Genomic DNA, 20,124 nt, shown 5'->3' on the forward strand with positions numbered 1-20,124 from the left:
GCCGCCATGTCTGCGGGATTCTCCTTCGGGGCCGGCACGCTGGGCTCCGCGGCCGCCGCCGCTGCTGGGGCGGGAGGCGGCGGCGGGGGAGGCTTCTCCTTCGGAGCCGTCCAGCCGAGGTAACCGCGGCCCGCCCGCCTGCTCCGGCCCGGGATGGGCCCTTCCCGCGTGGGGCGACGAGCGCCCGATCGGGCCCTGCTAGCTGCGGCCCCACGTCTCTGAGCCTGGCCCCGCTTCCCCGCAGGCGGAGCTGGGCCCCGGGAGCGCCTCCCCATCAGCGTCCGGGCCCGGCCCTTATCTGCGCTTCACGTGCCTCCCCTCCCGGCCGCCAGCGCCGCGCTGCTCCGCTCCGCTCCGGGTGTCCCCGTCCCTAGGTGGGAGTCGTGTGTGACTCGGGGGCCTGATGGGGTTTCGCCGCCCGCTTCTTCTGCAGCGGCGGCAGAGCGCTCCGGGGGAGACAGGCCCGTAGCTCGGGGCTTTGGGGGGTTGATGAAACGCCCCTTTCTGCCCAGTCGCCGTCAGGCTCCGCTTGCGCAGGAGCGACTAACGGGCTTCATCGAAAGTGGCGTCCGCAAATGCAAGTGTGGGGTTGCATTTGGGGGCCGGGGGCGACGTCCCGTCCAGCCGTATGCTCCAAAGGGAGAAGTGGGAATCAGTAACCAAGTATTTGTATTCTGGAAATCCCCTTTCCGCTCTACTGTGTACCCTGCTACTGCAACAAACAAGTCTGCCCCCCAAAGGCCTAGGCTTGGCATTTAAAATCCAAGATCTGAATTCTGTGTTCATCCAGAGTGAAAATAAAAAATGCACGTTTCTAAGGAGAGTTGAATTATTGTCCCATAGGTCTCCACATGCAGTAGAAATGAGGGGCTTAATATGGAAATCGCTTACAAACCATCCTAGTGTAGTTAAGGATTCAGTGAGAACATGGCAGTCAAATTTCATTTGACTATATCTGCGCTTGTACACTTTTCCACAGTGTGTGGCGGCCTTCCCTCTTTCTAAGGATTACTGTGAATAGCCCTTTGGAGAACCCAACAGTGCTACCTCCTTACAGTTTCTTTGGTGTCTCACACAATTTAAGCATATTACTGTCCTAACTAGCATGTAACACATTATATACTATTAATGATGTACTGAAATACTCTCTGCTTATTGGTGCTTTTGACATTTACTGCAGCTTATTGTTTTACATTAAGGATTTTTTTGCTCCTCACAATACACTTTCTAAAATGTAAATACCAAAAATCCTGTATTATTTTGTCATGCTTATTAGGGCCTGATTTATAAACTGAGTTTTGACGACTCAGTGAATATGCCCACAAGTGATGTGCAGTAAGTTGTCAGGAAAAAAACATGAAGGAATTAGGGGCACAACTTGTTTCAGAATTGGACTTGCAAAAATGGAGGCTTAATTTGGAAGTGAGGATTTTAGAGTTTAAGAATCCGTGAGTGATCAACTGAAAGTAAATTCACCTTTGTGATGGTTTGGTTATTGGCAGTAAAGTTTGATAGCTATATCTTGACAAGCCAATTACTTTGGAACTTACTTTTAAAGAGGGCTTAGCGTTTTAATGGCTGAGACCTGTTTGCTGTGCTTGGGGAAGAAACAGGGATGAAATAATTGCAAATATGGACATATGAAATGGGTTAGTTTGCAAAATAATTGATGCTAATAGTCAGTTTTGTCTTGTAATAGCTCAACCGGAGGGCTTAATTTTGGAACCTTGGGCGCCTCGACTGCTACAGCAACTACATCAGCTCCATCAGTGGGCTTTGGAAGTGGACTCTTTGGTTCAAAATCTACCACTGGGCTTGCTCTAGGAGGTACTAATACAGGTAGGAAATGCATGTGAATTTATTCCTTTAATGTAGCAGAAATTTGGGCTTTTGCATAATCTGTGTGTTTCATGAATTAGTAAACGAACAAACACAAAAAGGAAGACTAATGCACCACAAAGTGTGCTGAAATGTTTTTAACTATAGCTATATACATTGTTAGCAAATCTGTTATCTTTTTTTAAAAATAAGATCCTAATAATGCATTACAGCATTACTATTACAGAAAACCCTGATAACTGAACCTTTAATAGATGAATGTACTTGCCATCTGAAATTTTTATCTGGTCCTGTGTATGAATTTTGTATAGGAGCTGGAATTTTATACTATGAAACACTGATTTTTACGGAGGCTTTGGCCATTCCAACAAGACTTCCCTAAAATGTGGATTTGTCTGTATATTTCCTGGAGACTGGGAGAGGCCACCAAAATTTTGTGTGGATTATAGCTTGCAGTTGAATACAATGTGGGGGTTCAGTGCAGTGTGGGTTTAAGGTTGTACTGTACTTTGTCTTTAAGGATATTCTGAAAATTATTGCTAAGATGCCATAAACACATTCATTTTCTATGTTGTCATTTACAATGCTATAGTTCTTATAAGCGCTTCATATTAGCAATAATAATTTGGCCAAAACTTCCTTTCTAAGTTTGGGCAGTTGTGTACTTTCTCAGGCTAAGAGACACCTTTTCTTCAGTTTTGTATAAACCGTTCTGTGGGTTATTTAACAGAGGTACAGAAGAAAACTTGTACCGTTTTAAAATCGGCCATCACACATGCACAATAGCTAGTATTAGTGAATTGTGTACATGCACAATAGCTAATATTAGTGAATTGTGTTGGTTTTTGAGAATGCTGTCTCTTTCATACACTCTAATGTGATTGTCTAAAGTTACATCTTACAGGGAATATTTGTAACATTGTTACATCATTGGATATTATAAATAAATTGCCTGGGGAGATTGTAGAATCTCTGTCATTGGAGATTTTTAAGAGCAGGTTAGACAAACACCTCTCAGGAATGGTGTAGATGATACTTAGTGCTGCCAGGAGTGCAGGGGACTGAACTAGATGACCTCTCGAGGTCCCTTCCAGTTCTTTGATTCTATGATATGGGTTGCATTATCCCCTTAGCTTACCTCTCTGTTTGAGTGATCCATTAGAATCATAGACTATCAGGATTGGCAGGGACCTCAGGAGGTCATCTAGTCCAACCCCCTGCTCAAAGCAGGACCAATCCCCAGACAGATTTTTGCCCCAGATCCCTAAATGGCCCCCTCAAGGCTTGAACTCACAACCCTGGGTTTAGCAGGCCAATGCTCAAACCACTGAGCTATCCCTCCACCTCTCCCCCATTAGTTATTGTCCTCTAATTGAATTAGAAGTAAGTTTCTTAGAAGCTGAAATTGCATAACTGTAATGAGTGATCAATTATGATTTTAAATTTATATGGGGAAGAAACTAATTTGAGACCCAGTATTCTGAGTAGACCATGGACTCTGTTAATCCTTTCCACTATAATGCAAAACCACACTGTTGTGCATGTTGGCATTCCTGACAGCATGTAAATCTGGAGTTCAACCATTTAAAAACGCTGGTGTTTTTAGTGGCTTTAATTTCATTTAAATTGTAGTGTACTGCTTAACTGGCATTTTAATTGCATAGTCACTATTTACCAATGGCTCTTCAACACAAATGAGTTCTGTACATTGTTGACAAGTTAATTGTGCTTTCCCAGGAGGGTTTGTACTGCTAATACTTATTTGAAACCTATTCTTATTTTGCGTTTAAGATTCTAAACCAGAGTAAATCTTTTATGTCCAAAAATACTTTATAAAACGTATTCCAATTTATCTTGTGTCATTGTGGAGACTGCAACACAATATAATTCAGTATTTTACTGGTACTAGTAAACCATAAACAACTACTAAATTGTGTATGAAGCTTGGTAAAATATGATATAAAGTTGATTATGGATTTTTATTTTGTTTTTCTTGGCAGGAACAGCTACAACTATTGCTACAGGATTAACACTGGGTAAGAGCCACATATTTAGAAGCTATTAGTATTTGGAGACAAACAAATATGCTCTAGACCAGGGGTTCTCAAACTGGGGATTGGGACCCCTCAGGGGGTCGTGAGCTTATTACATGGGGGGTCACAAGCTGTCAGCCTCCACCCCAAACTCCGCTTTGCCTCCAGCATTTATAATAGTGTTAAATATATAAAAAAGCCTTTTTAGTTTATAAGGGGTTCGCACTCAGAGGCTTGCTATGTGAAAGGGGTCACCAGTACAAAAGTTTGAGAACTACTGCTCTAGACCAATTGTTCTCGTACTGTGAGCACTTACTGAGGCAGAGACCTGGTAGCCGCATGACATGGGTTCTCTTCATATTAAAGACAGCTAAAAGTATATTACTATTTCTCCATGTAAGGAATTATTGTAGTTGCCACAGGTTTAATGCCGCCATTGATGGGAGATCAGGTACACATGGTTATGAGGAAACTTTTGGCTCTTTTTATGGCAGTGTGCTTTAAACTGGTTTTGAAGGATTGATATACTGTTGGCTAAGACTAATGAGGCCATGGGCTATATATGTGGTTTTGGAACAAAGTGCACTGAACTGAGGAACATGGGTGCTCTGTCTAGTTCACGTATCAGAGGGGTAGCCGTGTTAGTCTGAATCTGTAAAAAGCAACAGAGGGTCCTGTGGCACCTTTAAGACTAACAGAAGTATTGGGAGCATAAGCTTTCGTGGGTAAGAACCTCACTTCTTCAGATGCAAGTAATGGAAATCTCCAGAGGCAGGTATAAATCAGTGTGGAGATAACGAGGTTAGTTCAATCAGGGAGGGTGAGGTGCTCTGCTAGCAGTAGAGGTGTGAACACCAAGGGAGGAGAAGCTGCTTCTGTAGTTGGATAGCCATTCACAGTCTTTGCTTAATCCCGATCTGATGGTGTCAAATTTGCAAATGAACTGGAGCTCAGCAGTTTCTCTTTGGAGTCTGGGTCTAGTTCACATTTGCTCATCCTTAAATTTTTGGGGCCTGCTGAGCTTTAGGAGCCATGTCAATGCTGTTTGAGATAGAGATAGATATAGAGAGAGGGTTTTTTTGTTTTTTGTTTTTTTTTTGCAGATTGAGGCTCTTCAGGGAAGCATTCATGTTTCTTCACAGATATTCTTTTAGCGATGGTTCCTTCCCATACCAAAGTTTATTGTACATCTATCAACCTTAGATATGGCAATATCCACTCTGGTGTTCTCCATCAGAACTGCTGCCTCTACACAGTTGAGGGAGTACAGAGTCCTTTCAAGACCTAAAATTGTTGACTTCCTGCATGGTTAAACCACTTATTGTATAATGTTTATGTGAACGCATATTGCCTCTGTGGATCATACACAAAGAGAGCACTGTCTCATTCAGTGTTTCTTCATTCACAGTGTCAAGATCCATTTGGTTGTGGAAAGCTGTCTTTTGGCCTTCCATTCAGTATGACTGAAAGGTGTTAGCTTGTTCACCTCAAGTGATATTACTGTCTTTGGTGACGAACTTGCATTGGTAAACTGAAATCAACAAATATTATCATTCTAGTTAGGTTGGGGCCCATTGTTCTGGGCACAGTATATTTTCTGCCCCAAAGAGCTGACAGTCTAAATAGACAAGTTAGACAAAGGGTGGGAAAGGAAACAGGTTGGATTCAAAGTTTGTAGGTTCAGATCCCCATGGAGTCGCCAATAGAAAGACAAGTGATTTTGTTGTTAAAAAAGAAATTTGCTGCCTACCCTTCGCTTGAGTGAACTTGGCACGAACAGACTTGTTCTCTAACTCCTTTTGATGGACGGACAAAAAGTGTTGAGCTGGGAAGGAGCCTTCGGAAGGTATTTCTACCTTCATTGTTTCTCTGATGCTTCTTTAAATATCCATATTTCTCAGTCATGGTTATGGCAAGAAATACAGGTGTAAGTGTACCTATTCCTGAAAAGCAGATAGCAAAGCAAAATAGCTCCTCGCCCAAAGCAGCAGCTGAGTCCTAGGTGAAATTAAAGTAAGCTATACCACCATTCAAAGCAGCATAAAAGGGGATACAATCATATTATAGCATCAGACAGTTTTGATGCTGTTCTGTGAACAAGTTCAATGAAAGAGGCCCAGTGTAATAGAGGAAGATAGAACAAATCAAGGGAAATCACCCCCGGAACAGACTGCATGACCCCTAGAACACGTGTTTGGAAGTGGTGTCCTCTCCTGTACGGAGAAATAGTCCCTCATTTCATTGGGCAAACTGGCAGTTACCCTCCAGTTACTAAGTTTAGCTTTCTTAGTCCTGGCCAAAAGACCACCTCGCCATTACTGTTTCTATCCAAAACAACACAGAATTAAGGAGAGGGCCGTAATGATTCTGGTGGCATCATACTGGCTGCAGAGAGTATGATTGTTAGACCTAATAACATGACACTAAAACCTGGTATGACAATGAGGTGTGCCCACTATAAGAACCTAGATAGAATCACAAATGTTCCTGCCATTCAGAAGGGACCTATATACATACGGTCCCATCATGTTACCTAATAAAGCTGTCTTCCTGGCATTTGAAAGGAAGCAACTGAAGGAATTATATTTGGGCAGAAAATCTCTGCTTATAGCTTCCAAGTAAGTTCACTAACTTAGTGTGCTCCATAATCTGACTAAAACCTAAAAGCTGGTGTTCAGTAAGTAGTTACACCAAGTTTGACAAAAACCGAGAACCTACTAGAGTTCCATCAGGACTGTTTCACTATGAGTTTAAAGGTGCCCAAGTTAAGGCACACATTAAATGTATCCCATGTAGAGGTGTCCAGAGGGAAGAATCTCTCCATCTATATACTAAAATTTCTTCAATCAGCTTCTCAGATAAACTTCAACAGAACTCTAACCTGGTGCTGTATGCCCTGCACATGACCACACTTTGAACACTTGGTGGACCTTCTTACCAAGTCATTCTTGCAGCCAAGCAAATATTGGATTTGGGAGTTCTGTCTATAAAGGACAGGCACCCTGTTTTTTATTATTATAATTTTTTTTGCATGATCTTGACATTCATCCTTAAAGTCTGCTCCATATGTTACTCTACTACAATCACACGTACAATCTACATGACTGATGGAAAAGCTATGGCACTCCTTTCCATTCTGTATGGATTTTTACATCCTGATGTCTGTGCAGCACTAAAATGTCTAGACAAAACTGAAGCATGTAGAGTACACCCTCGCTGTAACAAAGCCCTGGGGATCCAAGCCATTTTTTCGGTATATCCAGGGATTTGTTCTAGCGATGGGAGGGTGGGGGAGAGGAAGAGATTCTCCAGCCGTGGCTGGGGCAGAGTACTTCTTCGGCCCTGGGGCTGCTGCGGGAGCTGACAGTGTTCCTCCAGCAGCCTCGGGGCCGGAGGTGGGATCCAGCAACCACATTCACTGTAGCCCAAGTTTCACTATTGCGAAGGGCGTTCTAGCAAGGGTCTACTGTATTCTAACTGTAAGGGACAACAAATACAAGTCAAAGAATTTACCTTCTCTATGCTGAGCAACTTGAACAGGTGTAGCAGTTTTCTGGGTGGATCCATAACTTAAAGAAATCTGCCACATGGATTCCTGTCCCTCCCTGCATTCTGTATCAAAATGCATATCAGCTTTGAAGTAAGTCTCATTCAGTCCTGTATTTGGGATTATAATGTTGCAGGATATAAGTCTGTCAGTAAATCAAAACAATCTGTGTGCATATTTGAGTTTGCTTATATGTTAAGTTAATTTATCTTCATAGCTACACGCTGATGGATTACCACTGTGGGATTCTGAGGACCTTCCTTTTATGAAGAACAGTAAAACTTCCTTTCTTCAAGTAGTAATGACCACAGATCCAAACCATCCTGATTTAATAGAAGGATCACTACTCAAGAGATAAATGAATAACATTTAACTCTCAATTTAAATGAGAAGGACACAGTTTTCATTATATCTCTGACAGTTGTCAGCTAGTTCCCTCTTTAGCAGAAGGGATTTATCCCTCAGCCAATGACTGACAGGTCTCGGTTTTGACTGTACAGCTACAAATAAACAAGGCCCATTGTAAGATCTGTGGACCTTCCTATTTGAAGAGAGGAAATGCTGTGATAAGCTTTTATACATAATCTTATTGTCTTCCTTGTGTAGAAAGGAACCAAACCAAAATGTGGGGTTATGTGGGATTCCTTCAAGGTCCTTGTCATGGCATTTAATTGGTAAAATTCATTTTGAGGGTGATAAGTTTACTTTAAAATTTTGGTGTTTAGAATGCATGACACCTGGTGACAAAAATGTTAACTTGAGCATTTATGCCTCAACAAAATGTCTTAAGAATGTTGTTCATTGTTGTAGGAGCTCCTGCTGCTACATCAGCCTCTACCACAGGTTTTAGTTTAGGGTTCAACAAACCTGCAGGATCGGCCACACCATTTGCTTTGCCTATTACTTCTACCTCAGCAGGTGGCCTCTCACTTTCTTCTGCTCTTACATCAACTCCTGCAGCAGGTAAGGAAATACTATTTTGCACTCCGCGCTGCATTTTGCATTCAGGCATATCAAAGTACTTTACAAGCACTCTGAAATAGATGAGCATCCTTACTATTCATATTGTCATTGCCTGCCTTTTACATGGGACTAATCTGAAACACAGAATTTAAGTGACTGGGTGAGCTTCACTGGTGTTTATGTTAGGAATCCTAGCATAGATGGGTCAGCGGGTACTATCATTGTTTTAAGCCCAATATTGATTAAATGCTCAGAGTTTCTTTTAAGCACCACATCATCTGGTAGTTATAGGTGATGTCTCATCTACACCAGAGTTTCTAATGTTGCCAATACCAGTGGAGCTCAATTGTGTTGGCAATGGTGGGAAATCGTTTTAAAAAGTGATCTCCCAAGTGTAGGAAGGGCATCATAAAATGCTGAAAATGGTTAATGTCTATTGTCAATGAGACAAATGGTTTTGGTACTGTTAAAGCATGATGGAGAATATGTACCTCTGGTAAGATGTCCCATGCTTAACATACTAATATGCAGTTGGCACCTTCTCCATATATGCAGTTTACACAACCATATTTTCCATAATCAAGTGTTCATTGAAAAGCCAGCTACATCAGCTAACCGTATGTGTGTACACCAAAGCTGTTCACCACACTTTCCCACATTCTCGTTTGTCAAGATGCCACAATATTTCACCTCTTATTCTCTGCCTGCTCCAAAAACTCAAATCATCCATTCAAGTAGAAGCTTTAAAGTCACAATTAGCTGTTGTTTTTAGCCTCTACTATGTGAGATACTTTGATGTTCAGCTGGATCTAGTCATCTTCACCTACATGCAGAACTAAGACCAAGATTCCACTTAATTTGCAGCAACCAGTACCTAAATTGTCAGATTCTGCAGCATTCTAGTGGAAATTCTTAAAAATTTTTGGTAGCTTCAGATAAACTTGAATAAAGAACGTTTTGATTAAATTACATTTTTAAATGAATATTACAGTCAGTACAGTTGCCCCCTGTTGGTGATGATTAGGACCCTACCAAATTCACGGTCCATTTCACAGCCAGCGTGTTTTTAAATTCGACAATTTCAGATGTTTACATCTGGAATTTTACAGTGTTGTAACAGTGGGGGTCCCGACCCAAAATGGGATCATGGGGGGGTTGCATAGTTGTTGGGGCGGCGGGGGGGGTTTGGGGGGGGGGGGATGGCGGTCCCAAGATTGCCACCCTCTCTTCTGTGCTGACTAGGCAGCAGCCTCAGAGCTTCCTGCAGTTAGAGGAGGTGGAGGTGGGTAGGATCTCCCCCATACTGCTAGGAATGCCCCAGCCAGGGGCTCCTAGCTGCTAGTTCAGGCCAGTGACCGATTAAGGCAGGGGCCCCCTGGAAAAACGGGTGCCCAGCCCCAGAAGAAGCCCCAGGGTGGTACCTCAAGCATGGGCAGCCTCGAGCCCTGACTGCCCCAAACCATGGCTGGGGGGCCGAAGCCCTGAGTCCAGGCTGCCCTGAGACTGGGCTGGAGCAGCAGGGGTGCTGCATCTGCTGGGGCGGGTAGAAGCCCCAAGCCCTGGCTGGAGTGGGGTGGAGGGTGCGGAAACCTTGAGCCCGGGCTGCCCTGGCAGGGGCAGGGTGGAAGCCCCAAGCATGGGCTGCCTCAGCTGCAGCCAGCAGGCGCGGAAGCCCCCAGCCCCAGCCGGAGCTGCTGCGGGAGGAAGCTCGGAGCTGTGGCAGGAGCCGCGGGGGTAAGGGGAGGAGGGGCAGAATTCCTGATTCCGGGCTGACCTGGCTGGAGCGACCGGGAGCAGAAGCCCAGAGCCTTGACTGCGGGGCTGCCCCAATCCCTGACTGGACCAGGGGGAGGCTCTGAGCCCAGGCTGCTCCGGCTGCAGCTGCCAGGAGCAGAAGCCCCCAGCATGCAGGAGATACTGGGGGAGGAAACCAAGAGCTTGGCGCTTAGAGCTGCAGCAGGAGCTGTGGGGAGGGCAGAGGGGGAGTGGAAGCCCGGAGCCCAGCGCCTGGGCTGCTGCAGCGCAGAAGTGAGGGTGTACCACCCTCATTTCTGTGCTGTTTCTGGAGGTAGCTCTGATCTCCCCACCAAGAGCAGCCATGCAGGGGAAGGACAACTCCTGCCCCTCCCAAGCGTGGCCAGACTAGGAGCTGGGAGCTCCAGGCTCCCAGCATCAGGGGAGATCAGATTTCATGGGGAAGGGCTGATTTCACGGTCTGTGACATGTCCGTGAAATTGGTAGGGCCCTAGCGATGATATTAAATTTAGTTTATTGCTGCAGATTTCATTCAGTGTTAACTCTCCTTTATGATGAATGAGGCAGTTCACACCTGTGAGTAATTATTTTAGGCTGTCTGCAGACTGTATAGTCCGTGTATTAAGGATGGTTTCATTCTTTCTTTTAATTTCAGGTTCTACTGGCTTTACATTAAATTTGGGTGGGACAGCTGCCCCAACTACAAGTGCATCCACAGGCCTTTCACTGGGAGGAGCCTTAGCTGGTTTGGGAGGTACACTCTTCCAGAATGCAACCACAGCAGCAACAGGTGAAAATAGTTTTATTCTTTTCCCAATTCTATTTCACAATGCTGAAACACAAGTAACACCATGCGGTTACTGTAAAACTTAAATAATTCCCTCTGAAACTTTTGCATTTTCCCTGAATGTTACTGGTTTTAGCAAGTCATAAAATACCAGACAATACAATTACCGTCTAAATATTCTACTTCTTCCACCTTAAATTAATTTAACTTTAGCAGCTTTCTGCAAGAATGTAAGTATTCTTCCATTACTCCTGGGGGAATTCTGCAACAATGCACGTGTGCAGAATTCATGTTCCCCACAGATTTCTTTGCTTCCCTGCAGAGAAATGACTTTCTGATGGGGAAGCAAAGGGAAGCCACAAGAGAGGTCATGCGCCACTCCCCAGCAGTGCAGGTGTATTGTTTTGGGTGCCCGGAGCAGCCAGCAGAGAGGTAAATCACTGGAGGGCTGGGACTGCTCCAGCCAGTGGCTCCTACCCTGTGCCAGGCTAAGCTGCTCATCCCAGCTGGGCTGGGGAGGACAGAACTTTCTCTTCCTCTGCAAGGAGCAGCCAGAGCTGGGTCAGACCCACGCCCAGAAAACTCACTGACTGCAGGAAGCTCTGCATAATTCCCCCACTTGCTTCCCCCATCGCTCCTCAGCCGTGGGGGGTGGGGAGGGGAGAACAGCTCCCCCATCTGACCAACCCCCGTGCATCCGGACCCACCTCATACCCAGATCACCCCACCAAGCCTCACCACCTGAACCCAGAACCCCCCTCACTGATTTCCCCCCCCGAAACTACACCCTAACAAGCCTCACTCTTTGCATCCAGAGCCCCCCTGCACCCAGACCCCCTTGCCAAGCCCCACTTCCCTGCATCTGGACTCCACCCCTGTACCGAGACCACTCTCCACACTCGAACCCCCACCCCATCTGCATCTGGGTGACCCTGACTAGCTCCCTGCACTCAAATCCCTGCTCCACTGAATCCCACCAAGCCAACACCTGGACCCCCCTGCTGAGCACTTCACACCCAGACCCCCGCCCTGCTGAGCCCCAACCACCTTCACCTGGACTCCCCTGCAGAGTCCCATTGTGTCTGCACCCCAGTTCATCCAGATCCGCCCCTGCACCCAGACCACCCCATCAAGCCACTCACACTCAGATTGCCCCACACAGAACCCTATTACCAAACACCTTGATCTCCTCACACTAAGCCCCTCCATACTTGGATCTGACTGGGATAAGCCTGCCTGCCTACATCTAGTGTGCTTGGCACGGAGGGGCAGGGCCCCAGGGTGTTTCTGGGGCAGGCCTGGTCCTTGCAGTGTGTCAGGGTTGGGTGCAGCTTTACCACCAAGTCCATGTTCCGGGCAGAGGGTGAGTGGGAGGGCAGGATTATCTCCCACCTCTGTGCAGTCAGTGGCTTGTGCTCCCTACTGCCATGGTGGAGCCTCCACATTTATTTATTGACAAAATGTGCAGAGTTTTGCAGGATTTTAAAATATGTGCAGAATTCTTAATTTTTTGGCACAGAATTCCCTCAGGAGTATTCCATGAAGTAGTTACCATAGCTGCCATAGGGGTGTTACGTGATCATAAATGGAAGGGGAGGTGTTCTATAAAATAATCTCTTCATTAATAATGTGGTTTGCACTATGAAATGCTTTGAGAACTCTTAGTATAAAATAGTCACTGGTCCCTTGTTTTAGCAGTGATTTTTGTGAGTGAATTTAGAAAACCTTTGAGCTACAGTAGTGTAACTTTAAATCCCCTTTGTTAGATCGGGACCCCCTCCAGCCCCGATGTCCAGGGACAACAGCTTGGAGAAAAAAGTAGTATATACCCCTCTATCCTCTGCTGTTAAAAGGGAGGGTGCTGTTCCGGGATCCAGTGTGGGGTGGAGTGAGGAGCACTCCAATCTTTCATATTGGCCTTGGGTGTCTAATAAATATGGTATTTTTCCTCTTTTTATTATATTGCAGTAGTGCCCTGTGACCTTAGTCAGGCTTGGGCCTCCAGTGTGCAGGGGTTGTAAAAATACAGGAATTCATTTTCTCTATTCTGAAATACTTAGTGTAGTTGCTGTATGGAATGGAGAGCTTTAGTTTCTCCCTTTGGCTGATGTGGGAAGGTGAGATCTCTTCATACCCTTTCCTAGCTACTTGGAGAAATGCCTCAAATCGTTACTTTCCCTAAAAACTTCTAGAAAAGGTGATGAGAGATTCCCACTGTCACCCTCCTGTTCACACTCCCCCAAAATAATCGTCAGCTGTAGGAAATGGCTAGCTGCTAAGTGATGTTTATAAGAATGTTGTTCACTGCTTCTCAGAGTGCTGGAGATGGCCTCTGTGAAACTAACAAGATCTTTTTGTAAACTCTGGTCAATTGCTGTCTGTTGGCCACTGGCCATAGGAAAGACTGATGGCTCAAATTTTCAATGCTGGCTGCTTGCTATCTTGCATATAAAATGCAATTAAGTGGATATTGCATACTCCTTTCACTGTGTGGAAGTACTGTTGAAAAATAATGTACTAATCCTGAGTGAGGTAACATGACACAATATGCAGTGATGGTGCAAGTGATGAGGCAGGTAAAGATGTTAAAATTAGATATTTAGAATATTTAGTTCATAGAAGAAATTTTTTCTTCTTCTCTTTACATTATTTTCACTGAACTTCTTGACCCAAATATAGCTAAACAAATCCTGAAAACAAGATGACATACATAAATCTAATCACAATATATTGAAGCTAAAACACTAAATTATGTGTTACTGAAATACTTTTTGGGTTATTTGTAGGACTCGGACAGAATGCTCTGAGTTTGACTCTGGGGACGACTTCTGCTCCTTCAACTACTGTTAATGAAGGTCTTGGTGGCATAGATTTTAGTAGCTCTTCAGATAAAAAGAGTAAGTTGTTGATGCAATATTGTTTTTCTGTAATTTTTATGAAACCTTGGAAAATACTTGCTATAAAAATTCTGTTTGAAAGCACTTAGTTGAAAGATGTAAGTGAGGAGGCATTGATGGCTTGGTTTTTCTAACTCTTAATGGACACCGTAAAAATAAAGTATTTTAAAAATGTCTTTAATAATCAAGGGTTGTTTTAAGATTGATAAAGCTAAAAAAGAAAGTACGCAATGTAGTTGTTGCCATTTTGGTCTCAGGACATTCAAGAGACATGGTGAGTGAGGTAGTATGTTTTATTGCACCAACTTCTATTGGTGAGAGAGACAGAGCTCTTCTTGAGGTCTGGGAAAGGTACTCCCAGCATCACAGCAAACTGCATGGTGGAACAGATTGTTTAGTATATGTAGTTAGTACATGTTGTAAGGAACCGTTCAAAAGATGAGCTGAAGGGCTTAAATTCATTACTCTGCTAGACATAGGCACTGATTCGGTGGGTGCTTGGGGCTGGAGATCCCACAGAAAAAAATAGTGGGTACTCAGTGCCCACTGTCGGGCCCCGCCAATCAGCTCCTCCCCCCAATGCCTCCTGTCCACCACAATCAGCTGTTCAGAGGTGTGCAGGAGGCGCTGGGGGGGAAGGGGTGGAGCAAGGGCATGCTCAGGGAAGGGGGCAGGAAGGGGTAGGGTGGGGCCTTAGGGGAAGGGGTGGAGTGGGGGTTTGACCTTGGGGCGAAACGGGGGGTCAAGCACCCTCGGGGAAATTAGGAAGCCTGAGGAAGTGTTGCTAGACACTAAAAATCACAGACTGAACAGAAACACTAGATTTATGGCTAATTACTACAATCTGAACCACCTAACCTCCTCTCTTTATTCTATAACTGCAGAGGTGTTAACAGGCCATGCTACCTTGAATAGTCCCTTACAATATGTGCTAACTACTTATGGTAAACAATCCCTTCCACCTTGCATTTTGCTGTGACGCCGGGAGTATCTTTGCCAGACCTGAAGAAGAGCTGTGTGTGTCTCAAAAGCCTCTCTCTCTCTCTCTCTCTCTCTCTCTCTCTCTCTCTCACACACACACCAACAGAAGTTGGTTCAATAAAATGTATTACCTCACCCACCTTGTCTCTCTAAAAGAAAAATAGTAATTTACTCTTTGCACGTCTCTTGCTGTGGCAATTTGACTAAGTTTTCAACTATTTTAACTTGTAGATTCTTCTACATAAATACAGTGCAACAGTATTTTGCTTGCAAACTTGGTGTAATGCAATGCAGTGCCTCTGGGTGGATTGTTGGCAGCAAGGATCAAACTTGGGATCTCTGAGTCTTAAAGTATGAATCTCTACAGGTCTGTTGCCTCAGAGGCTGTGTCAGGCTCGCACATGTACTCTGACCACTTGGGAGTGCGGGGGAAATAGCGCTAGTCTATAAGTGTGTGTTACAAATGCAAAGAACCTGTTTGAAAGCAACTTTCTTTCATTGCAATGAATTTTAAAAGTCATGGAAGCATTTCTAATCATGTGGGGTTTATGTAACTCTCCTTCAAAGTTGATTAAAATAGTCTGTAATCTTCTTATTGTCTTCCTAATACTTTACAGTAATATACTTTTTAAAAATTCCTTAATAAAATATTATATCAAAAGCAATTACAAAAAAGTAAGTTCGTGGTTACAATACACTTTTTGCCAATTAGTAAGTAAGGTTTATGGTGTTGATATGAGCATACATTAAGGGGGTTTGGTCTTCCATTTCTCGTGTCAGACACTAGCTAAACTAGTTATTCCCAGAGTTTTAAAGCAAAGATGATGCATTTTCTTCAGTGTTCACATTATAGTTGAGTAATCTCTTGGTTTTTTGGGGGAGACGGTAGTTAAGAGCAGTTGTTCAGGGTAGCTATTCCAAAGGCTGAAATAGTAGAATAGCAGGTTAGAAACCATATAAAATCCACCCTTGTGAGTCTTACTTGAGCCAGCAGAAGTTTTATATTGTTGAAGTATTGCTCTGTGACCCTGGTGGAGGGTATGTATTGCATGTTTTGTGAAAGAAGACTTTGCTAGAAGAGTGTACTGGTACAGTGGGATATGTGGAGGAGGCCTATCACTTAAGAGCCATATAATTACCTATTACCATAATATCTGAGTGCCTCAGAATTATTATTGAGTTTAAAGTGTCTCGCCTATGGTCACACAGGAGGTCTCTGGTGAAGCAAAGCATTGGACCATAGTTTCCAGAGTCTCAGGGTAGTGCCCTCTCTGCCGAACCATCATTCCTGTTCAGGAGATCCTTGTCTGTAAAGTGCCATGCACCACAGTGATGCTGTCTAAATAAGATAGACTGTAAGTGCCAGGGGGGGAAATAGAAACCTGTAATGAAGGAGGAGGGGAAGAGTCAATTAAATTTTCTTCCAACGGGGCTGACCTAATGCCCTGAGCCAACATGCACTGAGGTGAGTGATAGTCATCAGTCCTTCCCCGAAAAACTTCTTAAGGCTTATTTTGCTTGACAGTTGTTCAAGGTATCAATTCTTATATAAAATTATCTGTATCTTCTAGGTGATAAAACAGGAACAAGACCAGAGTAAGTATGTTTAGTATTCCTCTTTACATTCTATAGGTTCTTAGAAAATAGTGAAGCTTTAAAATGTTTCTCCTATTTTGTTTTTTTGGCCTTCAAAAATGCCTATATGCTGTGAAGATGCAATTATCACTGTTAAATACGTTATGGGAGTTGACTGTTCTGATGAAATTTTGTAGGACTCAAATGGGTGGAGAGGGGGTCACTGTCCCATAAACCACAAAATACAGATCCAGTGTTTCTGGTTATTACTAATTAGTTTGTAATAGCACCAAAAGTGTGCTAGATGCTTTCCAGGTGCAGAGGGGGCATAGTCCCTGTCTAGAGGCATATGTAACCTTAAATTTGCTTAGTTTAGCTTCATGTAGAAGGTGGTATTTAGTAGCTGGAGTTCAGAACAGAGAGATAGGACTCCTGTGGTCTCTCTGTTCATGACTCTCTTGCAGACTCATTACGTGGTTTTTGGAAAATCTCATCGTACTCATCTGTAAAATTAAACTCTTGCAAAACACTGAAGTTGGTCCAATCAGATATTACCTCACCCATCTTATCTCAGTGAAGAATTAAGTAAGTTGGTGCAGTTCTTCACAATTGGTTTTATAAAAGGAAATTCAAATCATTGTTACTTACTATAGCATTCATAAATTAGATACAAACTTGTAAAGCAGAATGAATATTTACAGCTCTTTGGCTGTTTAGTAATGGGGTAAAGTTGTTTAGAAGTAGTGTGTGTCTATGAATGCATATGTTATCTTTTGGCAGAGATAGTAAAGCACTGAAGGATGAAAATCTACCTCTACTAATCTGTCAAGATGTAGAAAATCTCCAGTAAGTATTTTCCTTATACTAGTTGGGATAACCAAATAATTATGTTGTCATGCTTTAAAGTAACAAGTGGTTTAATCACACTTTTAAAAATTGTTTTAGATAGTGAGGATACACTGCTTATCTTTTGAAGGTACAAGATAACCCCTCTAAATATCTTCTGTTGAAGTTCCAGTTTTAGAATGTTGCGGGGGATGGTGAAATTATAGTATACTGTAGTTCTATAAAAGAGGCAAAAGCTGAAATTATCACTCAGTATTGGTGGTTTGGTATTTCATCAAGATTAATTTTATTTTTATTAAAACAATACTTGAGGTAGAACATTTGTGTGCTTTAAATGTAACAAATTAAACTTCTACTTCCAACTTTTTTCAGGAAATTTGTGAAAGAACAAAAACAAGTGCAGGAAGAAATTAGTAGAATGTCTTCCAAAGCAATGCTTAAAGTACAGGAGGATATTAAAGCTTTGAAACAGCTTTTGTCAGTGGCTGCTAGTGGACTACAGAGAAACACTCTTAATATTGACAAATTGAAAATGGAAACTGCCCAGGTATGTTAACAAACAAGTATTGTTTTATTAGCTCAAATCAGTAAGCATATGATGTCACATAAGGTGAGAGGCATTCAATGCTGTCAATCACTCTAATATTAGAAGCTCAAATTATTTGTATATTGACCAGAAAATAGAATCATAGACTTTCAGGTCAGAAGGGACCATTATGATCGTCTAGTCTGACCTCCTGCACAACGCAGGCCACAGAATCTCACCCACCCACTCCTGTATCAAGCCCCTAACCTATGTCTGAGCTATCGAAGTCCTCAAATTGTGGTTTATAGACTTCAAGGTGCAGCTGATTGGCGTGGCAAGCCTGGGGGGGAGGGGAGAAGAAGCTGGGGCGGGGAGCGGTAAAAGCGGTTCCTCTCCGTACCCCGATGTAACGCGGTCTGACCTATAACACAGTGAGATTTTTTTGGCTCCCGAGGACCACATTATATCGGGGTAGAGGTGTACCCTGAGATTCCCAAGAGAACACCACTTAAAATAGAAATCCTATAATCACTTGTATGGTCAGATGTAGGGATATTAATTACGAAGTCAGTAAAGCAGCAGTAAAAATTGAATTTTCTTTATTAAAAGCATGGCACTTAAGTCTGGATCTAGTTTATTTTGTCACCTTCTTATATTGCTCACTTGGGAAATATTTCTGCAGGGCAGTCTCTCTTAGTATAGAAGCGGATTAGAGATTGTGCTTTGATTATCCTAAGTGGAAGCAAACAAAATAAATTCAATCTGCGTTTTCTTTCATGTTTGACATTTCATAAAATCTAATTATCACTGTAAACATTAGACTTTATTAAATGTGGAATTTTCAAATCAATCTGGAATGACACCGGAATACCTTATCTCCTGTTTATTAGCAGTTGTGAGAGCTAGAAATAACTTCCTTGCTGTCAGGCTAGTTTGTGGTCTGTTCAATCCCAGTTTACTAGTATCTATTCTTTTCGGTCGCTGAAGGTTCTAGGTTGTAAGAAAACAATGAAATAAACAAACGCAAGAGTTTAGATAGTTTTCACTTTGTCTGGCAATTGGACGTTGTTCTATACAACGTACACTTGGTCTGTAGCTAACTTTAAGTGGGATGCTTGTCAGTCTAAGTCTTCACCTGGGGAGGACTGTGACAAGGTAAACGCTGCTAGCACTTTCTTAAATTCAGAGTTAAAGGACCTATAGCACTTTATTTTCGACTACACTCTTCAGGATTTTGCTTTCTTTGCTACTACTAACTGTGGTATGTAATCTATCACTTAAATCAGCCTCTGTATCAGATGACTGTAGGATAGCTAATGTAATGCCAATTTAAAAAAATGTCACCAGAGGAAATGCTGGCTGTTACTGAAATTAGGCTTATTGGCCTGTATCTGGCAAATTGGTTGAAACTATAACAGAATTATCAGTTGCATAGATGAACACAGTATGTTGTGGAGGAGTCAGTATGCCTTTTGTAAAGGGAAATGATGCCTGGCCAATCTATTAAAGATTTTTAAGGGTGTCAGCAAATATGTCAGCAAATATTTAGGAAGGAACAATCAGTTTCACACATACAGAATGGGAAGAGACTGTCTAGGAAGGAGTATGGCAGAAAGGGATCTAGGGGTTATAGTGGACCACAAGCTAAATATGAGTCAACAGTGTGATGCTGTTGCAAAAAAAGCAAACGTGATTCTGGGATGCATTAACAGGTCTATTGTGAGCAAGACACGAGAAGTCATTCTTCCGCTCTACTCTGCGCTGGTTAGGCCTCAGCTGGAGTATTGTGTCCAGTTCTGGGCACCGCACTTCAAGAAAGATGTGGAGAAATTGGAGAGGGTCCAGAGAAGAGCAACAAGAATGATTAAAGGTCTAGAGAACATGACCTATGAAGGAAGGCTGAAAGAATTGGGTTTGTTTAGTCTTCTCTTTTCCAAACTGAGGGGGGACATGATAGCAGTTTTCAGGTATCTAAAAGGGTGTCATGAGGTGGGAGAAAACTTGTTCATCTTAGCCTCTAAGGATAGAACAAGAAGCAATGGGCTTAAACTGCAGCAAGGGAGGTTTAAGTTGGACATTAGGAAAAAGTTCCTAACTGTCAGGGTGGTTAAACATTGGAATAAACTGCCTAGGGAGGTTGTGGAATCTCCATCTCTGGAGATATTTAAGAGTAGGTTAGATAAATGTCTATCAGGGATGGTCTAGACAGTATTTGGTCCTGCCATGCGGGCAGGGGACTGGACTTGATGACCTCTCGAGGTCCCTTCCAGTCCTAGAATCTATGTGGACAAGGGTGATGCACAGGATATATTTACTAGAACTTTCAGGAAGCTTTTAACAAGGTCCCTAACAAAAGGCTCTTAAGTAAAGTAAGC

The 20,124-nt window shown here is 43.1% G+C and overlaps 1 protein-coding gene across 1 annotated transcript in view; it reads left to right on the plus strand.

Moving 5' to 3' along the window:
- The window catches only part of LOC112103663 (nucleoporin p58/p45), a 54,945-nt gene continuing 34,821 nt past the window's right edge, over positions 1-20,124 (plus strand). Inside the window, exons 1-9 of the mRNA XM_024195555.2 lie at positions 1-119; positions 1,700-1,839; positions 3,840-3,875; positions 8,230-8,382; positions 10,793-10,927; positions 13,711-13,821; positions 16,374-16,398; positions 17,158-17,223; positions 17,596-17,770. Of these exons, the coding sequence (XP_024051323.1) occupies positions 7-119; positions 1,700-1,839; positions 3,840-3,875; positions 8,230-8,382; positions 10,793-10,927; positions 13,711-13,821; positions 16,374-16,398; positions 17,158-17,223; positions 17,596-17,770 (954 nt within the window). The 5' untranslated portion in view covers positions 1-6. The remainder of the gene's footprint in view (positions 120-1,699; positions 1,840-3,839; positions 3,876-8,229; positions 8,383-10,792; positions 10,928-13,710; positions 13,822-16,373; positions 16,399-17,157; positions 17,224-17,595; positions 17,771-20,124) is intronic.

This window comes from Terrapene carolina, unplaced genomic scaffold (assembly GCF_002925995.2).
Source record: "Terrapene carolina triunguis isolate 2854851 unplaced genomic scaffold, T_m_triunguis-2.0 Scaffold139, whole genome shotgun sequence".
In the NCBI taxonomy this organism is placed as follows: Eukaryota; Metazoa; Chordata; order Testudines; family Emydidae; genus Terrapene; species Terrapene triunguis.